The sequence below is a fragment of the Micromesistius poutassou genome, assembly GCF_964030765.1.
Source record: "Micromesistius poutassou genome assembly, chromosome: 12".
Classification (NCBI taxonomy): Eukaryota; Metazoa; Chordata; class Actinopteri; order Gadiformes; family Gadidae; genus Micromesistius; species Micromesistius poutassou.
Window position 1 is genome coordinate 3,804,681 of NC_140282.1, and position 20,657 is coordinate 3,825,337.

The window sequence follows — 20,657 nt, forward strand, 5'->3', positions numbered from 1 at the left end:
CCGGTGCCGAGCAAAGACGTCAGATGGGCCCCATCAGCTGTTGCTGCATGCTGTCACTTCCCCATCCCCCCTTCGTTTACAGTGAGGATCGGGCACTGGTTCACACTCGTTCACACAGTCAGCCCTTGTTCACAGGTTGTGTTTCTCACAAAACATTGGGTCAGTGCGGTCAGCAAATGGGTGTATACGTGCAAATGTCAAGTCTGGGAAATGTGTTTTCACAGCGTGCATCTTCATGGAAAACAACAGAAAACCTTGTTTTGAATCTTTTAATAGCGCTAGGCAATCATCGTCAGGATCGTTAAGAGAGACACATCCAATATATATCACTGCATATTTTATTAACGATCTGTAAAAATATTCCCGCGTCATGACTCCTTTTCTATTTTCATTTGAAGGGTTACTTATAGGATGAGTGTATGGTGGAAGGAGATGGTTGGCCTGGTTTGCATTGGCCTATCAAGTACCTCTTGGAGGTGAGAGGTTGGAGTGGGTGACCTGGTAGGTGTGGATGATGTCAGTGTGTGTGTGTGTGTGTGTGTGTGTGTGTGTGTGTGTGTGTGTGTGTGTGTGTGTGTGTGTGTGTGTGTGTGTGTGTGTGTGTGTGTGTGTGTGTGTGTGTGTGTGAGAGGTCGCTGACTAGTAAGCCTGTGTCATTAAACCTGGATGTTTATTTTAATTTGTAAGGACACATCCCATTTTCCTCCATCTCCTCCTCATTATGGGCTTTCCTCGACCATGCCATCATATCATCCCATATATATATACACACGATACAACAATTCCGTGAGCACCTTGACCCAGAGACCGATCATTAACCTAGTGGCATGCTTATCATTCTCGTCTCACTTTGTAGCCTACTGCTGACGCCTTTCGCCGATTGGTTTCAAACTCAACCCAGAGCACTGGCGCACTAGATTTCAGGCACGGCAAGCGGCAGCGCTGCTACAGACTTTAGAAGACGTAGGAGATTGTCTCTCACCTTTCGTCATAAGAAGCTTGGAGCTGGCGGATTTAGTAGGATCTGCCCTTTGATTCGTCCACTCAGCTGACTTAGCCTACCTAACGCTTAAACAAATCAGCCGGGAAACCGACGAGGGAAAGCGCAACCTTAGTTTGAAACGCAAATAGAATAGAATGGCAACTATACAACTGCAGAAGATAAAGACAAAGTAACAAAGATAAGAAAAGAAGAAGAAAGTCTATTTGGATTGCTCGGGGTGTTTGTGTGTGCGTGGTTTCTGCTGCAGCCAGTTCTCCTCCTCACCCTGTCGGCGGTGGTTGAGCGTCTGTCCGCCGTGTAGGTGCTGATCCCACACCCCTGTCCTGTCGTGGGGAGGTCCACTCTTTCTTTTCTTTTTTTTACTTTGCCGTGAAACAAACACCTGAAGATTCAACGACAACTTTTTTCGAGACTTTTGGATATAATACTCCGATGAAATCGTGGGGTAAAGCCGTTCTCCCGAGGACGAGGAGTCGAAGAAGGACTTTACGAACCTGCAACGCCGGCGACGATGTCGGACAACTCCACTGAATGGACTGAGAACAACACCCGGATAGTTGTTGCGGTGGCCCACAACAGCTATAATTTTCCGGCTCTCATATTCGGGATATTGCTGACAATAGTTATCGCTGGCGGAAATGTGCTCGTATGTGTTAGTGTGTATTTGGAAAAAGCGTTGAAAACGACCACAAACTATTTTATAGTCAGTTTGGCATTTGCTGACCTACTTCTGGCCATTCTCGTGTTGCCGCTTTTTGTTTATACACAGGTAAGCTCTGACCTCCTTGACCTTTTGGCCAATTATATTATTCTTGCAACAGTTATTAAATATGGGTCTCTAGGCTATATGATGTCGTGTCCTTGCTACAACCTTAACAAATACAATAAGATTATCTTTTTTCTCTGAAGATAGGGTTTGGGTTAGAACAATATATGGTGTCATTCCGACCTATTGCCTAGGATCAAATGTGCATGGGATTAACATCAAATCCACCAAACAAGTTAATAAATACAAAACCTTGGAAAGAACACACCGTTCAGCACTGTAGCAAGCAGCATGCACCTGCTCAACGCCGCAACATAAAGGTCAACCATTTCTGTAACTGGGGATTTTATATGGATTACATTGGATTACATTGCATTTAAGGAATTATTGTATTTATCTGAATAAATGTAATTGAATAAAGATAGAAAGATGAATATATATATATATATATATATACATGGACAGATACTGTGGATATACAGATGAAAACCTGGGCAAAAAGAGAAGATAGTCGGATGACATATTGTCTTCCCTTGGACACTTTGACCTATCACAAGCACAAGAGGAATGTAATGTACCCGTTCCACATTACCAGTGAACAACTTGGTGACATGTATGTGTGTGTATTTGCTGTCTGAATCCAGTTCCAGGGTGGCGTGTGGACCTTGAACATGGTGGTGTGTGATGGGCTGATGACCATGGATGTGATGCTGTGCACTGCATCCATATTTAACCTCTGTGCCATCAGTGTGGACAGGTCTGTGCTCTTAATCTACACCCAAGCCTGCCTGTGTGCAATGAAATCCCTTCAATAAATCCATGTTTTATAGAAGCAGGACGGGTTCGATAACTAATCTATTTAATTTAAAGTCTGTAAAATCTGTTGTGTATGGTTGTGGTTGTGTATGCTGGATCCAATTTCATCGAGTTGCCGACGCGGCAGAGGGGCTGTGACCAAACTCATTGATAATCACTCTCTGTATGTTCCCCTCAGGTTCATCGCCGTGTCCATTCCCCTGAATTACAACCGTAAGCACGTGGACCACCGTCAGATCGTCCTGCTGTCGGCCACCTGGCTCCTGGCCCTGGCCGTGGCGTCTCCCGTCATGTTCGGCATCAACCACGTGCCCCGGCGCGACCCCAGCGAGTGCAAGCTGGAGGACGACAACTACGTCATCTACTCCTCCGTCTGCTCCTTCTTCATCCCCTGCCCCATCATGCTGCTGCTCTACTTCGGCATGTTCCGGGGACTGCGCCGCTGGGAGGAGTCCCGCAAGGCCAAGCTCAAGACCAGCATCGAGGTGTGCCGGAAGCTGCAGCACGCCGCCGCCGCCGTCAACGCCAGCAGCATGGCGGGCGCCCACGGCAACGGGCCGGTCATCAGGGGCACCATCCCGGGCCCGCTCCCCATGCCCCTGCCCCGCATTATCGAGAGGGACCTGGCCCAGACGCGGCTGGAGGAGATGGAGGACTCCATGGAGCCGGAGATCCCTTACCCGCGGCAGTACCGGGAGAACTCAGTCCCGACGCTGACCTACCACCACCAGCACAGGAAGAAGAGGGCCAAGATCAATGGGCGAGAGAGGAAGGCCATGAGGGTCCTCCCAGTTGTGGTGGGTAAGTGGCCTCACACTCTCTCTCCCGCCTCCTCCCTGAGCAGTTCAGTGGGTCCCTCGTCAGAGGAGGACCATGACGTTGTCGCTAGTTGGGCTTCCTAGACTTAGGCGTCTTTTTCTGTGGTGAGGATGTAGACACTTGAGGACAGTTAAAGGGAGCTATAGGGAACTATAGGGAGCTATAAGGAGCTATATGGAACTATAGGGAGCTATTAGGAGCTCTAGGGAGCTATAGGGAACTATAGGGAACTATATGGAGCTATAGGGAGCTACAGGTATCATTAGGTTACAGCCTGGATCCAAGCCCTTTGAATGAAGACCAGGTTTCAATCCACCTGTTACAAGGTTTCGGAAATACAGTTTATTCTACTTGACAGGCTGACAGCTGATATTTGTTAACTTTTGGATGTATAAGGGGTGTGTTACATGGTACCTGTGTAAACCTGGAAGGAATATCTAAAGTATTTGCATTGACTGAAATCCTTCGGGCATGTTCCCTGTATAGCTAGTTTCAGCCATTTTTAACCTTTATGAATGAATGCCTGGTTTCTGACTCTGGAGTGCTGCTCGCTGGTGAATATAGAGCAGCTAATAATGGCTGCTACATTTCCATACATTCAATTCCAAAAGCATCAAATCCCTGAAGGAATGGACTTGGAAATTAGTCCATTCAGGAATTACAATTTATCATCCACCATAAATGTATTATTCCATACAGAGTGGGGGTATGGCTGTTCATTATTTCATTAATAAAGATGATCAGATGTTATAATCCTGTGTGGAGGTGAGTCACATGATCTGTTCTGATCACATCGCCTATTATAGAGATTTTTTGTCTTCATATAAATCTTGTTTTAGTGGTAGACTGTTACACAAGAGACAGGGCAGACCTGAGTGCTAGCAAGGAGACAGAAAGAAAATAAGCAAGAAGGAATTATTAAAAGAAAGGCTACACTGTTGGAAAAGATTGTTTATTGTTTCAAAGTTAAAAACCTGGCAGTCTGCCTCAGTGATTTACAATTCCACAGTTGAGCCCTTTGATTTGTTAATTCTCAACAGAACAATAAATAGAGCTCGCTTATCAAACTAGGTTGCTTTTGTATTATGTTGTTGTGTATGGGCTCATTTTAATGGAATTATGTGTTTGTTTGTAAAACAATTGTGTATTTGTAAAAATATATTTTTTGTATTGGTAAAAATATGCCGCGAAACTCCAAGTGTACATTTTTCCAACCATACATAATTTTACCACTTTCTTAATCTACAAAGTGAACAATTTATTTATTTTGGGCAGTAATGTTGCAGCAAGTCAATTAATACTCATAAAATACTTTGTGTCTTGACCAATTAGCTCAGTCTCTTCTACTAAAAAAAAAACTGAAACCTGAAAGGCAAGCTGGTGGTGCAAAGTAGTGCTATCGTTACACAAAGATGGCAACCAAGTCTTTAATTCAAATATTTACATAATTGAATAACAGTGACTTACTTTTTACCTCTCTAGTCATATCTTCGTGCATTTCTATATCACTTTCGAGATATGTTTCATTGACAATCAATCAATCAATCAATCAACTTTATTTCCAGACTCATGGTCCAATAAATACACATATCTGACAGAAAATCCAGTTAATGACATCCTTCCTTTTCAACTAGTGGAGAGGACTGAGATGATTGGACGAGACAGCAAAAGGTTGACCCATTTTACGAGGACAAGTTGACTCGCTCCAAAAATAAAAAGTTGTGCACACTGGTTAAGTGTGTTGCAAACTGGTGGGGAGTTGGTAAAAAACTATTGTGAGTAGAGTTTTAGGGCAAAGTAGAGTTATATGGCACAACTTCTTCCTGTTAGCAATACAAAATATGTTAACAAGTACACAATTGTTTTACAAACACAACCTTAATGCATTCAAATAAGCCCATACTGTTATGAGGTAATGATATGGGAGTCATTAAAACCGTCTAATAGTATTAATTTGGTAACAGAGTTAGCACATTTCATTCTGGCACTTTCATATATCTGCCCCCGTTTTCTGCCCTAATGAAGAAAGATATTCGCACTAATGTTAACAAGTAGAGTAAACAAAATGATATATATATAAAGGAGAGGAGACCCTAAAGTGCCCATATGAGTGTATGGTGTGTGTGTGTGTGTGTGTGTGTGTAGTATATGTGTGTGAACCCACAATAGACTGTAATCACATTTAGTTAGCCTCACTACCTTCTTATCAATGTAAGCAAGGAGAGGCACCAGCGTTTAATAAATTTAGCTTGATAGGTGAGCTGACATTTATCTGTGAGCTGAGATGTATAGATGAGAAATGGCCGTACAATTACTGATTAGCGCAACCGGCTACGCTTTTATCTTTATTTACATAGCTATAATATGCATGTCGACACACATTATTTGCTTTCATTCTTATACACCCACCCACCCAACCATCCCCCTACCCCAATTTAACTGAACAAACAAGGATCATTCTTTCTTATTTTGACCCAAGTTGACGTGAGAGAGTAATGTGAAAGTAGGCAGCTGTGAAAGCGTCACTTTTGGCTGGGGCTCCCGTGAACTAGCGTCATTATCGTTTAAAGCCCTAAATCCAATTATTATGCAACAGTTGTTCCTGAGCACCTCCATTCCTTCCTCCAGAGACTGGCCAACAGATTCAGGTTGGCTCCACGTGGGTCTATTGACACACTTCAACCACAATTAATATTAATTCATTTACAAGCGGTAACTAAACACATAGAACGCGACAGGTAATTTCAGACTGTGGTTCTAATTAACAGCATTTACATAAACCCACTAGGCTCTATTAGCTGGGTTTGGGCATTGCACTGTGTCAAGATTTAGTCTGAACTGACCGAACAAATTAAGTCCTAGCTGCAAATGCTTTTAGTGTGCTGCGGGAACCCTCAACGCTCAGAATATACTACCTATATTTCATCAGCAACGAATTTAGAGTAAGTAAATAATAAGACTCACTCTGGACTACAAACCCCCCACCCCTCCCCAAAATATGTCAGTTTCCAAAGTCCCTTATTCCAGACATTGTTTCTCAGGCATAACAGTCAGATCACTTGACGTTTGTTGGTGAGACAATATTTAAATAAGCGACCACGGCTGCCCTGAATCCGTCTTATGCATAAGGAGGACGGCAGCCTGTGCCACTGACAACAGGCTTGTGGTGATTATGCAAAGTCTGCACAATGTCCCTGAAAGAGAGACCATGCAGCCATCTACCTCCTACAGCAAAGCTAATAAATCATATAACGAATTGTATCAGTAACACAGTTGACACACTTGAGAGAAATGACTGCAGTTTCCCTGTGATTTAGTGTCATGGGTATGCCAAACATCTCCTTAATGCCTAGCAAAAACTGAGCTTCTGAGCTTGTGAAAAAATACTTTATATAGACACAAAATAACAACTTTCAGTATATGTATGGGGTTGGGGCATGTACATCGTGACGTCACAACGCAGTGACCGCCTCCATTTCAGAAGTATTGGAGCATAAGAATGTTAATGGTAGTAATAGTGTTTTGGTCATTGGTTAGTAATTAAACCTGAAAGTATTTGTCATTATGTTGTGATATTGTTTTCTTTGAAACTGCATCAGTGTTTCTCATGCCAGACGTGGCAAAAGAACATTTTGATCAGCCTAGAATACAGTATATTTACATTTACATTTACATTTAGGGCATTTAGCAGACGCTTTTATCCAAAGCGACTTACAATATTTTTAAGTTTATTTAGAATTTATTTAGGATTTTAGATTAATTTGACATTTTACATTACTGCAACTCTTGAATATACTCTCTCATATTGGATTATTATTGCCTGCAAAATATCCCATGATGCAAGTGCTATTGTCAACTCTACCTCTTATCTTGTCAGGTTTGCCGTTTTAATATAAATGATGATATACTATTGTATATGTCAACTGAAATTATTCAGTGAATATATGAATAGCATATCCATACGCATACATTTTTTTGTGGAATCATAACTGCTTCCTCCAATAGTCACACCCAACCCTCCCCTCAATACCTTACTTAGACAACTATACGGGATATGCAGTTAATATAACACTGCAATGTTTTTTGTTTTGCTTTGTTTTCCAGATGTTGTTGCCAGTTGGGATGGGGACTGTTTTGTAAAATGTTTGCGACGACAAAACAATTGCATTATCCATTATAGGTGCATTAAAAAAACAGAAACCCAATACTGAATACTTGTGAGTTGGGACTCGTGTCTGCGGACCTGATAGCCATCTGTTTTGAGTAGAACATTTTCCATGGAGACGTCCGTCCTGGGGGCTAAAAGGCCACCACACCTGGCGTCAGAGTGGTAATGGGAAACTGTCTGGTCTGTGTCCTGTGTCCTGTGTACAATATTATATTATATGATTCCTGGTGGTGTACCAAATGTAGCAAAGAAAGTGAACCAGAAATGCAGATTGTATTCTAAAGGATTCAACCTTTTATTCAAACAAGGGTGTGATTTGGTTGCTTTTCCACACACATTATTCTGTTGTTGTCCACAGTATTTTTTTATTTATCTATTTTCACTTTTCAGCTTGAAAAATGTCACCAGCGAGGAAATCCTGATGCCCACTGGAGACTTATTATCTTCCTCTGCTCTCTTAATGTCCCCACGCAGGCTGCTTCCTCTTCTGCTGGACTCCCTTCTTTGTGGTGCACACGACCCGAGCCATATGCGCCACGTGTGACATTCCCGCTAGTCTGATGGACATCGTCACGTGGCTGGGCTACGTGAACAGCGCACTCAACCCCATCATCTACACCATCTTCAACACAGAGTTTAGGAAGTTCTTTAAGAAGTTCCTGCATGGCTTTTGCTGCCATAAGATCTCCCTCTTCCGTGACTGACGGAAAAGTTTTGCCGGGATACAGATGACTCACACCCCGCGGTTATGTCCGTCGACCACCACGTCTGGGATTTATGATTTGATGCTTGAATCGGCCCTGTGGTGGGTTCACGGTGGATATATGATGGTGTATGATCTGTGCCCTTGGGAGGGCCCCAGGGATGTGGGATCTCTTGCGAAGGCATTGGAAGAGGGGCTTAGCCGAAGTGGCCCCCGTGAAACATCGGCCAAGAAAGGAAATACTTTAGGGGTCCATCTGTAATGTTCCTCAGTTCTGAATATTCATGAAGTGTATTTTGTAATGTTTACATTTAGCTTCGTCCCTGGGTGGAAGAAACTAGAATTACGCGGTTCTTGCAATGCATATTCAATTTTATAATATGTATTATGTGTAATATATATATATATATATATATATATATATATATATACATATTTTAAAAATGCATGTATTCAATTGTAAATTGTAGTTATATGCCTTAAATTTGAGTAATATATTTAAGTCCTCTAAGCTATAACAAATACACACATACACACACACATACACAAACTCACTCTCCCACACACACACACACACACACACACATACACAGACAAACACGCACACGCACACAATAATTAAATACATGTGTTATAGAAATCTTTGTACAGATTTTATTACTGCAATATGTTGCATTTTCATAACGTGGTTTTCGGGAACAACAGCAGTCTGCATTTGTTCTGGTGTTAAGTGTGTTGGTGAATGTACCAGTCCTCTATGGGCTGGGCTGTAAGGGTAGAATAATGGACCCACTTTTGGCCTCGGAATTGTCATAAAGGACAATGTCTACCATTCAGTTGTATTATATGTTGAAGGTCTTGGATATTTAATGCTTAATGCAAATCAATAGGCCAAAACAGCATAGATTATATGATGTCCTATGTAAGGTACACTTCCATGTAAATGCAAGGTAACTTAGATCGATAAAGTTTCAAAGGCTACACTCAAAAGTTGCATTAAGCTAACATTGTCGGCTAGACTGTTGTAAATGTGGATGCTAGTCACTCACTAGTCACAAACCCATACATGCATACTCAAAATTACTTGCAAACAGATCGGTTCTTCCTAGGTCATTGGCATATTCTCCTAATTGGGGTCGGAGGTGAAAGCCACTTATGCTAATGAGTAGCTGCCCACTAACTGATTGAAATAGTTTTAACATGTAGTTCAATGTAAATGTGTAAATATTGTGCTGGCCGGTCATAGGCCTACACCTAGAGCCTATAGGAAATATAATAATAGTAAGGGGACATACATCACAAATGACCTACATTATCACATTTACTCTCTCTGCACATCCAAGTACCATCATGTGACACCATGTTGCCTCCCCATGACACGGGTGACCTGACCCACTCCCTGTAATACGATTAATAAACCTGCCTGTCAATAATCAGCTCCATACAGCCGCTACTTTCTACAGACAGACTGTGATTCACAGACAATAATCAATGGCTACATTGTTTCATGTCATTTTATGTGCGTGTCGTTGCCCAAAGGATCACTTGTAACACAAAAGAGAACAACCCCTGTCATACGTCTTGGATGTTACTCAGGAGATCCGAAACACAGGTCCGACCCAGAGAGCTTGAATGCAGAAGGCAGAACTGAAATGACAATTGTAACTGCAGCCAAAATCCCTGTGCTAGTGGTTTACAAATGTCCGTGATCATCATACAAGTCTGGGTCTGTGTGTTTGTAAGTTAATGAGTTGCGTGTATACATTTTGTGATATTACAGTACCTTGCCTGCTAAGAACTGTTGGGTTACTGACAGTGCCTATAATGTATGCCATATCCACGTTTTATGTGGAAAGCTTTCTATTAAAGATCCACATCTTTTCAACCGTTCCCTAAGTGTCACTAATGTTCGATTGGCCTAACTAAAATGGCAGGAATTTGATAAGCCTCTTACAGCCAATGGGATTTATGCGGCTCGGGCCGGGCTGGCTGTCTGGTGTTTTTAGCATTAGCTATTTGATGTGCAAGGACACCTCCCGCGAGGCAGATATGTACTGAATAATATTTGATTGAACTTGAAATGGATTTATATATTTTATGGAACCATCATTGAGATAAATTGACTGTATTAAATCAAGTATGTTTAAGTACTTTTCACAGTTGGGAGCACCGTTTAAAATGCTATTAACACCCTGAGGGTAATCAACGCCTCCTTAAGAAATACTGGGGAGGAGGGCAATTGAAATTCTTGCAAACATGACCATAATATTGCTTGCATAGCCGTTGGGACTCCGGAGACCCACAAATTGTGTTAAACGAAGACGAGACTGAGACTTTAATCAAGCAGCAGTTGATTTGATTGGTTGATTCTGGTTTTGGGTTGCTCAATTGTTTAATTGAATGGCAGATAATATGACACATTAAAGGGCAGGGTCCCTCATTTAAAATGTGGTATGTGGCCATTCGGTGCAGAACACTGGGCACCATACAGAGCATGATAGGACGAGCTACCTGACAAAATACAACCAACGCAACCACATTCATTCATACAAAATCGATTTGATTATGTATAGGTTCTAATATAATTAAAAAATATTCTAGTGTCAAACTAGCAGTAGTATCATTGTAAGTCAGCTCAATTGAAAAAGCCTGGAAACACATTTGATATATGCACATTATATATATTTTATTAATAATCAATAATCATTCTTCACCAAATAATATTATATACTGAATAATACATTTAAATGGCATCCCAGAATTGTAGACATTTGCGGAAAGCCAATGAAGTCCACATTGAATAAACGTCTTTCTCTCCCTGACGGGTGTTTGACGGCGGTGTAAGGCCAGCCGGTGGTACACCCGCACTCATTAAGAGCAACAGCAGCACAACGTGCACGGTTCTAAAAATACACACACAAATAGTGAGGTGAAGAAGCACATGGATCACACCCTTCGATTGAATGTGTGGTGTCTTTAGGCTGCTAGATCTCTCTGGGTTGTATACCAGCAGGAACAGCCCAGCTAATCAGCCAGAGAGAGTTCCTTAAGCCACAGGCCAGTGGGGGTTTCCCACAGAGGAGAAGAGGTCAGTGAGTCAGGGAGAGATGTGGGCCAGCCCGGTGAGCTGCATCCCATAATGAACCCTCTTCTGGCTATACATCCATCACATTAAAGTAGCCATACCATAATGGACAATCCCCAGAACCAGAGGTACTTTGGTGTCTTTGTTAAAATGATGGAGGTATGTGGGCCATGCTTTATATACATTACTTTTTGCCTCCCAGTACCAGAGGTACTTTGGTATCTCCTGTAGAAACGATGGAGGTATGTGGGGCATATTTTATCAGGGCATGAGCTAATGGGCTCAGAGATGGAGTCCAGCGTGAGCAATTGGTTCTAGTCCCAAAGGGGCTCTCGACTAGCTGGTGCTCGAGCTGCTCCTAGTCTTCGGTCTGGGATTCACCCTGTAAATGAACAACAAACTGTGTGACTTGATGTAGGGAGGGCCATATTTAGTTTAACAAATAAAATATCAATGCAATATACTATTATATTATATTACATATAATATGTACAGTATATATATACTCTGTATAGATATCATTTAATTTACAGCACAACAAATTGTATGCAATGGCAGTGGATATTAGATTCATATTTTACCACCATGTGTTGTACTAGTGGGTGACTAATAAATAATAATAGTTATAAATATATATTTAAACAAATGTATAAATAATAATAAACCATTTGGTAGAAGGTATTCTTAGCATGGGGAACCCCAGAGGGAGTCAAACCCTGAAACTTGTGACAACTGGTATGGCACTGTTATTTGCCCTACCGAGTACCGGATGAGGTACACAGAACTAGGCCAATATAGTATCACTAGTTAGCCGTCTTGCTTTTCCATTAGCTATTGCTAGTACAAAAGTGTTAACAAATCCCTATCCCTAGTGTGTAAAATACATGAAAAATCCAATATCTGTTCAGGAAAGAATAAACTGTGAATCACTAACTTTTGTAGCACACTGTGCCATGAGAGCTTCCAACTCCTGAGTCCAGCCGATAGCCTGGGCCAGCGCCCCCACCCCAGTGACCACATCCCCCAGCTGGGTCACATCGGTGGGCCGCGGCGAGCCCCAGGTGAAGGGCCCGACAGAATCCCTATTGATGAGCAGGCGAGGAACCGAGCTGCGCACTGCTCCAGCTAGACTTGCAAAGGGCTCCACCTAGTGTGGACAAAAAGGAACTACAGTAATTCTAGATGACAAAAAATATATATTGTAATGTCTTTCGCACAGATTAAGATGTGGACAGATTATATTATATAACATGATTTTTTCTTATTAAAATAATATAAATAAAATATGCTATTAATCAATGGTTTCGACAAGTGAGAGTTGTTAATACCTCCAGAGATGTTCCCATAATAATGAGAAGGTCGGCCAGTGGAAAGTCTGTGATGTACTTGAAGAAATTATGTGGGAGTTCCTCTCCAAAAAACACTATGTCAGGCTTCACCACACCTTTGCATGTGGGGCACTTGGGGACTGTCCCCTTCATCACATCTGACTACCAGGAGACATGACAAGAGGGGGAATTCAATCCATGAAAGGGAGTATAATGCACACATTTGGCGACATTCATTATAAGTCCAGTCACAGTATCACAGAGCATTAAAATCCATCACACAGTCCAAAAAGGCATTTATAGACCACTGTCTGTGTTCACTCTGTTGTCTATGTGATTGTCCTACTGATGTCTGACGTGCTATGTTCCTGTTATGTGCTGTATGTAAATGTGATATGTGATGTACATTGCTCCTGTTATATGTTATATGTGCTCCAAAACAGGAACCAGCTGGAAATCAGCTTTATACTGAGTCAGGCCCGTTTTAAATTGTAACCTTTACCTTTAATACTTTCCTGCACAATAAAAAATAAAATAAATAAAAATCATGAGTCAGTCAAATAGGGTTGTCACTCACACGAAGCTCCTGGCCCTCATAGGTCCGTCTGCAGACGGTGCAAGTGGCGGTGGCAAACGTACCGTGGGCCTCCACCAGCTTCTCAGGGGGGATACCTGCCACTTCAATGCATGTGAACACCCAACAACATAAGTCCACGGCCATAAACCGGCACTGGTGGTTATACAGGCACTTGCTCTGCAAGTGATTACACATCTATTAGTACCGTCTATAACAGGGGTCGACAACCCTAGGCACGCGTGCCACCACTGGCATGTGGACGCATAATCATTGGCACACTTGCAAAAAATGATTAGCGGCAGCGTAATCATTACTACCGATTTGTTTTGCACTTTATTCAGTTTTGGGCATTTCCTCCCAGTGCAAATATGTTTAAATGAGTTACTGAAAGCAGTGTTCTGAATTGGGATCAATTAATCGTTTTTAAACCTATGTTGTGAGTAATAGAGGAGAAAATATTTAAAAGATTTTTGCAAGTGGCCTGTATGCATGGCCTTCACATGTTTTTTTTGCAAAGCTGTACATGTCTTAAAGATATTGATGTGGATGTTTCCATCATTCTCATATAATGTCTGTTTTTACATTTCTCACAGTGCAAATATGTTTTTGAGTTTCTGAAAGCAGTATTTTAAGATGGGATATATGTAATTATAATTTGTAAGCCCATGTTGCAAATATAACAACAACAAAAAAAACTTTAAAATGTTGATGATTGCATGATTGTGGACTATATGGAAATAATACAATTCCAGGTCTTCTGGAAATGTCTTTGGTCGCTGTGTCATAATTCAGCTTGATATTTAATATATTGTTCCTTAAGGCACACTCATTAACGGGAAAATGTCCAACTGGCACTACATGTTGAAAAGGTTGCTGACTCCTGGTCTATAACAACAATTCTAAAAACAAGTAAATCAATTTACATCTTTCCAAGCCGTCGATATTCTGCGTATACATCCTGAGAAGTTGACCTTTGTCGTGAAGCAGACGCACAAAATAGTGTGTCAGATTGGGCTGGTAATTCCCTGGATACAGCTCCTTGGCCAGGGCGAAGAAGGGGCGTGGGTTGTGATGGAAAAAGTTGATCTCAAATATGGCCTCTGCGTAAGGCAGGTCATACTGCTGGAGGTTGTCATAGAGACCACTCCCTGGGGATCTGTGAAGTGAAGAACACATCAGGGACGCCGCACCGGTTAAAGCTTGGGGAATACTCGTATTTATCAAGTATCAAGATGCTTAAGTATGTATCATGTGTTTGAAAGAACACATGTATACGGATCAAGGGACCAGGTACACACACGTACCTGAAATCCGGAATGCCGCTCGGTGTGCTGATCCCCGCCCCGGCCATAACCACTACTCTCTTGTAGCTCCTCTCCTGTATTCTCCTAGCAATGTCCTCTAGCGTCTTCTGCTTGACGTCTGCAGCACCACCGCCGCCCCCCCGGGACAAAAGTCCCCGGAGGACATTCCACCGGGCACTGTTGAGAAACAAGAGAGCTGCAGGAGTGCGTATGCCACAGTGTAATCAGGATCTTCATCTTCATCCTATGAAATCTGAACATCACATTCAGACCTCCACTTGAGGGATCCATGGCAGAGTGGCAACCTAGCCTATAGATTGTGGCTTGCATGGAGGGGCAGGCTAACAGTGTCCTGAACAATATACATAATAGACTAAGTAATGTATGTGATGGACAGACAAACACAAGCAAGCAAAATAAACCCTTAATTTATACATGTGACCAGGTGTACGTATCATTTATTCACCATATGAGACATATGCATAGTTTGAGGTTGCATAGCATGGACCTACTGTAAAGCATGCTGTCACCAGAACAAATACTACTATGGATTTACCTAAAAATACCTTGCTTGAGTGCAGCTGATCCTGGCGATTTAGATGTATTCTTCAGTCCATAACTTTTGGAGCAGAGAGGGGGAACTGTGAATAATAAAGAGAATAACTCTTTAACAACTTAAGTCAAAGTTATTTTTAATCTCAAAAGCGCACTGATTCAATGAGCACCTGACCTTTTACAGAGAAAACACCCATTCTTCTTGAACTTGGATTGCGATATAAACAAATTCTATAACCAAAAGTTGATCTCAACGACAAATAGCTGATTAAATAAGCCATAATTGAGTGACAATAGCAGTTTCGACCACTGACAGTCAAGTCAACCCAGTCAACTCAACCCAGTCAACATTGGCTGCACAATGTCAGTCTATGTTTATCTACCTTTGACCTCATAACCATGCGCAGAACACTTGTTATTTACAAATCAAAGTCGTAACCAACTTTGAATTTTTAGTTATTTATTATTTATATATTTTATCGTATACATAAGTAGAATTAAATGACATATGGAGAATAAAACGGTGCGCTATGTGGCTACAACAACGCCGAAGAACAATAGTACACGCCCTCGCGTTACCCAGAAGTCGTTGCGCCCCGCAGATCGACAGCAGCGGAGGAAGCACTAGCTAGTTTGCTAGCGTCTCACTAGCTACCGTTACCTTTCTTAACACACAGCAGAGGAAATACCTAACTATTGAAAATGAAGGACGTTACCGGGTACCTCAAACAGCAACAGAGCACCAGCTCGACTCCGGAGATGGCAGCAGAATGGCACACGCTGGAGGAATTCTACAACAAAAAGTAGAGTACACAATATGCTAGCCCGAAAGTGTTAGCTTGTGTTAGCACTTCCATTCAGATTGCACGCTGAGTCATGTACAAGGCTATGGCTGTCTTAGCTAGCCCGGTGTTATCCATCGTTATTATGTTCCTTCATGATCACTAAGGACCGTTTTTAAACTGTGATGGAAGGGTTCAACCATGCCAAAGCCAAGACACATGATCAGCTATCTTCCTAGCTGTCTATGATGGTGTCTCCAAGAGAAACAATGCTGTTTCTCGGCCACCTAACTGAGGAGAACAGCGTTTTATTTAACGATTTTTAGGGTTAAATTGACTAAATCTGTTCAGATCAATTGAAGTATTATGTTTCTAAGGGCAAATTGGTTTGCCATTTCCATAGTGTTTGGGTTTACAGATGAATGTTTACTGAATGGCATACCCTGGCAAAAAAGTTAACACCAGGGTTTCGTTTATTTTGGTTACTTGTGTGCCAGTATAGGCCGAGAGTTGACCTATAACTAATCTCTAACCGTCACCATAGTGTGCTAAATGTACTTATTGTCTTAATGTCAATGACAGGTTGTGGCATCAGCTGACTCTGAAGTTGACCGACTTCGTGAAAGATCCTTGCTTTAAAACGGGGGATGGTCTTATACAGGTAACTAAACAACATGGTAATAATGAATAATGCAATGAGCTCATCATATTTGTTTACCGTGTGATTCAAAATAATAGTCCTAATGAACATTCATTTATACAGGCTTACTCTATTTTATTTTAACTTGTGTATACAGCATTGTGTTAAAAGTTACAATTATTTTGGCAGATCCATATTTGTTTGCACAGATGTTGAATATTAAACTATAGTTTGTGACAGACATACGGCACATCTCAATTTTCCATCATGCTATTGGTGTGTAGTCAATGGTATGTTGTAACATTTAGCAATTGTATCAGTATTTTGTAACATGAACATATTGTAAACTGAGATTTCATATTTTCCTTTTCCAGCTCTATGACAATTTCTTGAGTGACTTCGAACACAGGTAGGTAAATGAAGCAATTAACCCCAAAAAATATGCCTGTCAGTATAATTTAACCATTATTGGCTTAGTTCAATTTTTTTTTGCTAAACTAGTTGTTTATCATCAACAGAATCAATCCATTGTCGTTAATGGAGATCATACTCTTTGTTGCCCGACAGATGAAAGGTGAGGGCATCTTGACACACCAATAGTGGCTTTTTAGAAAATATATTTTAATATTTCTCCAAGAATTTAACAAATGTTTTTATTTTCAGATCCTAAAGAGGCCATCACTTTCCTTGAGAAGACCAGGGAAAAGGTAAGCAGACTTGCAGAATGATAGACTGAAATAAGTTAACATACACATCTGTACTCGTCACCAAGTAGAAAAACGCATTTAATAAACCATCTTTTCTAGGTTAAAAGCAGCGAGGAGGCCGTCATCCTCTGCAAGACGACCATTGGCAGTCTAAAACTGGAGATCAACGACCTTCCAGCCACAAAGGTAAAGCACAGGTCTATACCGAGTTTCAAGGGGTTTCACAATGACACTAATGCTTTCTTTTTTTTGCTTCTCATTTTTATATAAAAAATACAAATTAACAGGCAAAAGTGTGACATATTTGTTAAATTATAATATACAGAAATATACACTATACCTAGTACATACAAACTTGACAATACAGATATAGAGAAGTGTATAGACAAAAGAGAAAGAAGACAAGAAATAAAAATAATGAAATGAAAATAAGGACAGCTATTGGAATAATTTTCAAATAGTTACAAACACCCAGCCAGAGCAAACTAATGCCTTTCAAATGACTCAATCGTTTCTCTTCTCCCTTCTAGAAAATCATCGAGGAGGTCGAGGAAATTCTCAACAACTTGCCAGGAGTGACCTCTGTCCATGGCCGCTTTTATGATCTGTCTAGCAAATACTACCGCATTATTGGCAACCATGCCTCCTACTACAAGGATGCCCTTCGCTACCTCGGCTGTGTGGACATCAAGGACTTGCCAGGTGAGGCCCAGCAGGGCTCTTGTATGTGTATAATATCGCCATTGGTGTGTAGTCTTCTGCGACTGCTAACCGCCTCTATCCAACAGAAACGGAGAAGCAAGAGAGGGCGTTCACGTTGGGACTGGCCGGACTCTTGGGAGAGGGGGTTTACAACTTTGGAGAGTTGGTAGGTTTGATTGCATTTCCCCGCCAACACCCATTGGTCGGTTGGTTTCTGCATGGTTAAGGACGTTTATGACGTTTGCTGAATACATTGTTCCATATCTGTGCAGCTGATGCATCCCGTACTGGAGTCCCTACGGAGCACAGACAAGCAGTGGCTCATAGACACGCTCTATGCCTTCAATGGGGGCAATGTGGAGAAGTTCCAGAGCTTCAAGTCTGCCTGGGGCCAGCAGGTAATTCATTTTTTGCATCAATGTTCAGTGCTAAAGATAGGACATTAATATGGATAAATTAATTTGGGTATTTGTTCTCCAGTTAAAAGGCAACTCCTCATTTCAATCAATGCACTGACGTGAATGTTAATGTTATTTGTTTTGCATCTTGATTTATATAAAGAATTAGGAACATTAGATACAATTATTTCCTACCAAATAAACTTCATGAATATTATATATTAAATATTTTTTGTTCAATCATGTCAGTTGATTTAAATCATCAGCTAGCTCAACGTTACATGTATAACAATACCAGCATTTAATATTTCTCCATACACTGTCTGAAATCTTATGTTCATCATAAACTGCTTTCAGAAATGGTTTTAATTTGGCTTGTAGGATGGTGCAGAAGTTGTTAATTCATTTTTTCTCTCTTGTCCAGCCTGACCTGGCAACAAACGAGTCCAAGTTGATGCAGAAGATCCAGCTGCTATGTGTGATGGAGGTACAATAAACCTTTCTTAGACATTAGAAATGGAAGAGCCCTGGCAGTGCACACAATATAGGCAAATTATCCTGTCACTTAACAAATTTTTTTTTCCCTTTTAGATGACCTTTACCCGCCCAGCTACCAACAGGCAGCTGACCTTCCAGGAAATTGGTCAGAGTGCCAAAATCCCAGTCAATGAGGTTAGTCAAGTAGTATTTAAACATTAAATGTTGTAAATCTGTTCTAAAATCAGTTTCTTCCTAGAAAAAATTAGGCTTTGTGAGATATTGGGATAAAATAGGTTACACCTGTGTGAATCTACACACGGCATCTAGAAATGTAGACCCTATTGATGATCATTCGTCTTGCTTCAGGTGTTCATGACTAAGCAAGCGGAAACTACTGCAGTCGGAATAAACCCTATATGGCAAAGTTACACTTAAACCTGTGGTGTCTGTGTGCTGATTCCCTGCAGGTGGAGCTTCTGGTGATGAAGGCTCTCTCTGTGGGCCTGATCAAAGGCAACATCGATGAGGTGGACCAGAAGGTGCAGATGACCTGGGTACAGCCAAGAGTACTGGATGTACAGCAGGTAAACATCAGCTTTTTTCCCCCATGTACATTTAGTGAGTGGTGTTCATGTTCTTTTGCAATATTTGCATTTTCAACATCCTTCGGAAGCTTACCCAGGATTGTAAAATGTAGACATTTACTTTACAACTCAAGGGATACAACTCTAAAAATACTGGCTTTATAGCATTTACATTCACATGAGTGAAAAAACGGCAAAACCACTTATCCACAACAAGTTAAAAAGGCTGCCGTTGACTTCTTCAGAAGAATTATAATTATCCAGCATTATACAACATAAATACATTTCCGTATTGTACACATCCCTGCCTAGGGAAAGGTAATAAACGCGAGTTAAATACAAAAGTCTCTTGTGAGTAACCTTCTTGTGGAGAATATGCTTTCTAATGGCTCCTCCAGTGATGTTATGGGTAGGCTGGACTCGTGCACAATTAGACATGCCTCACGCCACAAGGTTCTCCCAAGGGTGCTGGTGTCATCATAATAATAGCTGCCCAAGATACAGCGGCTCCTTTGGGAGTGAGTTGCAACTGTGTGGCCAGATTAGGCTGTCAGCTTGGTTATGGATATTAGTTGTGAAGGCATTTTCAACTGTAAGCAGAACCCTTGCAATTGTTACTTTCATGTTTTCACACGGGCCAAAGCAACACCCCCCATTCCTCTATTTGACTTCTATGTATAATTAAACCCTGTACGCACTGTCTGCATTTTAATTGTGCAGTGAGTTGCCATCTGCTTTGCAAATAGCAACAGATGTTGCACTAGTAATTTGGTCAAGTCAAAGTTGTCGTAGCAAACCGATCTTCCTTCCCCAAATAGATTGATGACCTGATGCATCGACTTGTCTTAATTAACCCTCACGTTTTGGCACGCCACCATTTCAGATCAAGGGCATGAAGGAGCGCCTGGACTTCTGGTGCGGCGATGTCAAGAACATGGCCATGTTAGTGGAGCAACAGGCCCACGATATCCTCACCTAAGGGAGTCTTAAGGCTCAGCCCTTTTTCCCTTTTGCTACAGTTATTTATACTTGTACCAAAAAGGAACTGTCTCTGTTTATTCCCCTGATAGGTGGAAGGTCGCATCCAGTTATTTCATTTTTGTATTTTCATCATTTTTTTTTTCATTTCTTTTTGTTTGCTGTACGCATTCATATCCAAACATTAAATTGAACTGTACGCTGTATTTTACAAATAAAGACTGGTCTGAACAAAATCCTAAATAAATAACTTTAAATAGTT

General features: G+C 41.3%; 3 protein-coding genes across 3 annotated transcripts; 2 read left to right on the forward strand and 1 right to left on the reverse strand.

Annotated features, from left to right (window-relative positions):
- Nucleotides 1–1,514: 1,514 nt before the first annotated feature.
- Nucleotides 1,515–8,276, forward strand: drd4b (dopamine receptor D4b; the record flags this gene model as incomplete). Its single annotated transcript, XM_084475889.1, has 4 exons — nt 1,515–1,772; nt 2,414–2,526; nt 2,764–3,386; nt 8,047–8,276. 4 exons carry the CDS (start codon nt 1,515–1,517, stop codon nt 8,274–8,276), a joined length of 1,224 nt encoding a protein of 407 aa, XP_084332015.1.
- Nucleotides 8,277–10,941: 2,665 nt separating this feature from the next.
- On the reverse strand, nt 10,942–15,652 carry sirt3 (sirtuin 3). Its single transcript, XM_084476655.1, has 8 exons — nt 15,300–15,652; nt 15,126–15,210; nt 14,570–14,746; nt 14,189–14,421; nt 13,266–13,366; nt 12,689–12,850; nt 12,295–12,507; nt 10,942–11,742 (listed from the first exon to the last, which is right to left on the reverse strand). The coding sequence occupies exons 1-8, from the start codon at nt 15,403–15,405 to the stop codon at nt 11,719–11,721; spliced, it is 1,101 nt and encodes a 366-aa protein (XP_084332781.1). The 5' UTR covers nt 15,406–15,652; the 3' UTR covers nt 10,942–11,718.
- A 75-nt stretch (nt 15,653–15,727) lies between these two features.
- Nucleotides 15,728–20,657, forward strand: psmd13 (proteasome 26S subunit, non-ATPase 13). The gene is made up of 13 exons (XM_084476017.1): nt 15,728–15,927; nt 16,489–16,567; nt 16,921–16,955; nt 17,065–17,120; nt 17,210–17,253; nt 17,353–17,439; nt 17,784–17,955; nt 18,042–18,121; nt 18,228–18,353; nt 18,778–18,840; nt 18,945–19,025; nt 19,301–19,417; nt 20,301–20,657. Exons 1-13 carry the CDS (start codon nt 15,827–15,829, stop codon nt 20,394–20,396), a joined length of 1,137 nt encoding a protein of 378 aa, XP_084332143.1. The 5' UTR covers nt 15,728–15,826; the 3' UTR covers nt 20,397–20,657.

Bases quoted from the DNA above. Each gene is read 5' to 3' on its own strand.
- sirt3 (XM_084476655.1), bottom strand. From the start codon at position 15,405: ATGGCTTATTTAATCAGCTATTTGTCGTTGAGATCAACTTTTGGTTAT. The intron at 13,367-14,188 runs GTAAATTGATTT...CATGCATTGAAG, and splicing joins TATCGACGGCTTGGAAAGAT to TGGCAGGTATCCCCCCTGAG. The intron at 12,851-13,265 runs GTGAGTGACAAC...GTCTCCTGGTAG, and splicing joins ATGAGGGCCAGGAGCTTCGT to TCAGATGTGATGAAGGGGAC.
- psmd13 (XM_084476017.1), top strand. From the start codon at position 15,827: ATGAAGGACGTTACCGGGTACCTCAAACAGCAACAGAGCACCAGCTCG. The intron at 18,841-18,944 runs GTACAATAAACC...TTTCCCTTTTAG, and splicing joins AGCTGCTATGTGTGATGGAG to ATGACCTTTACCCGCCCAGC. The intron at 19,418-20,300 runs GTAAACATCAGC...CCACCATTTCAG, and splicing joins GAGTACTGGATGTACAGCAG to ATCAAGGGCATGAAGGAGCG.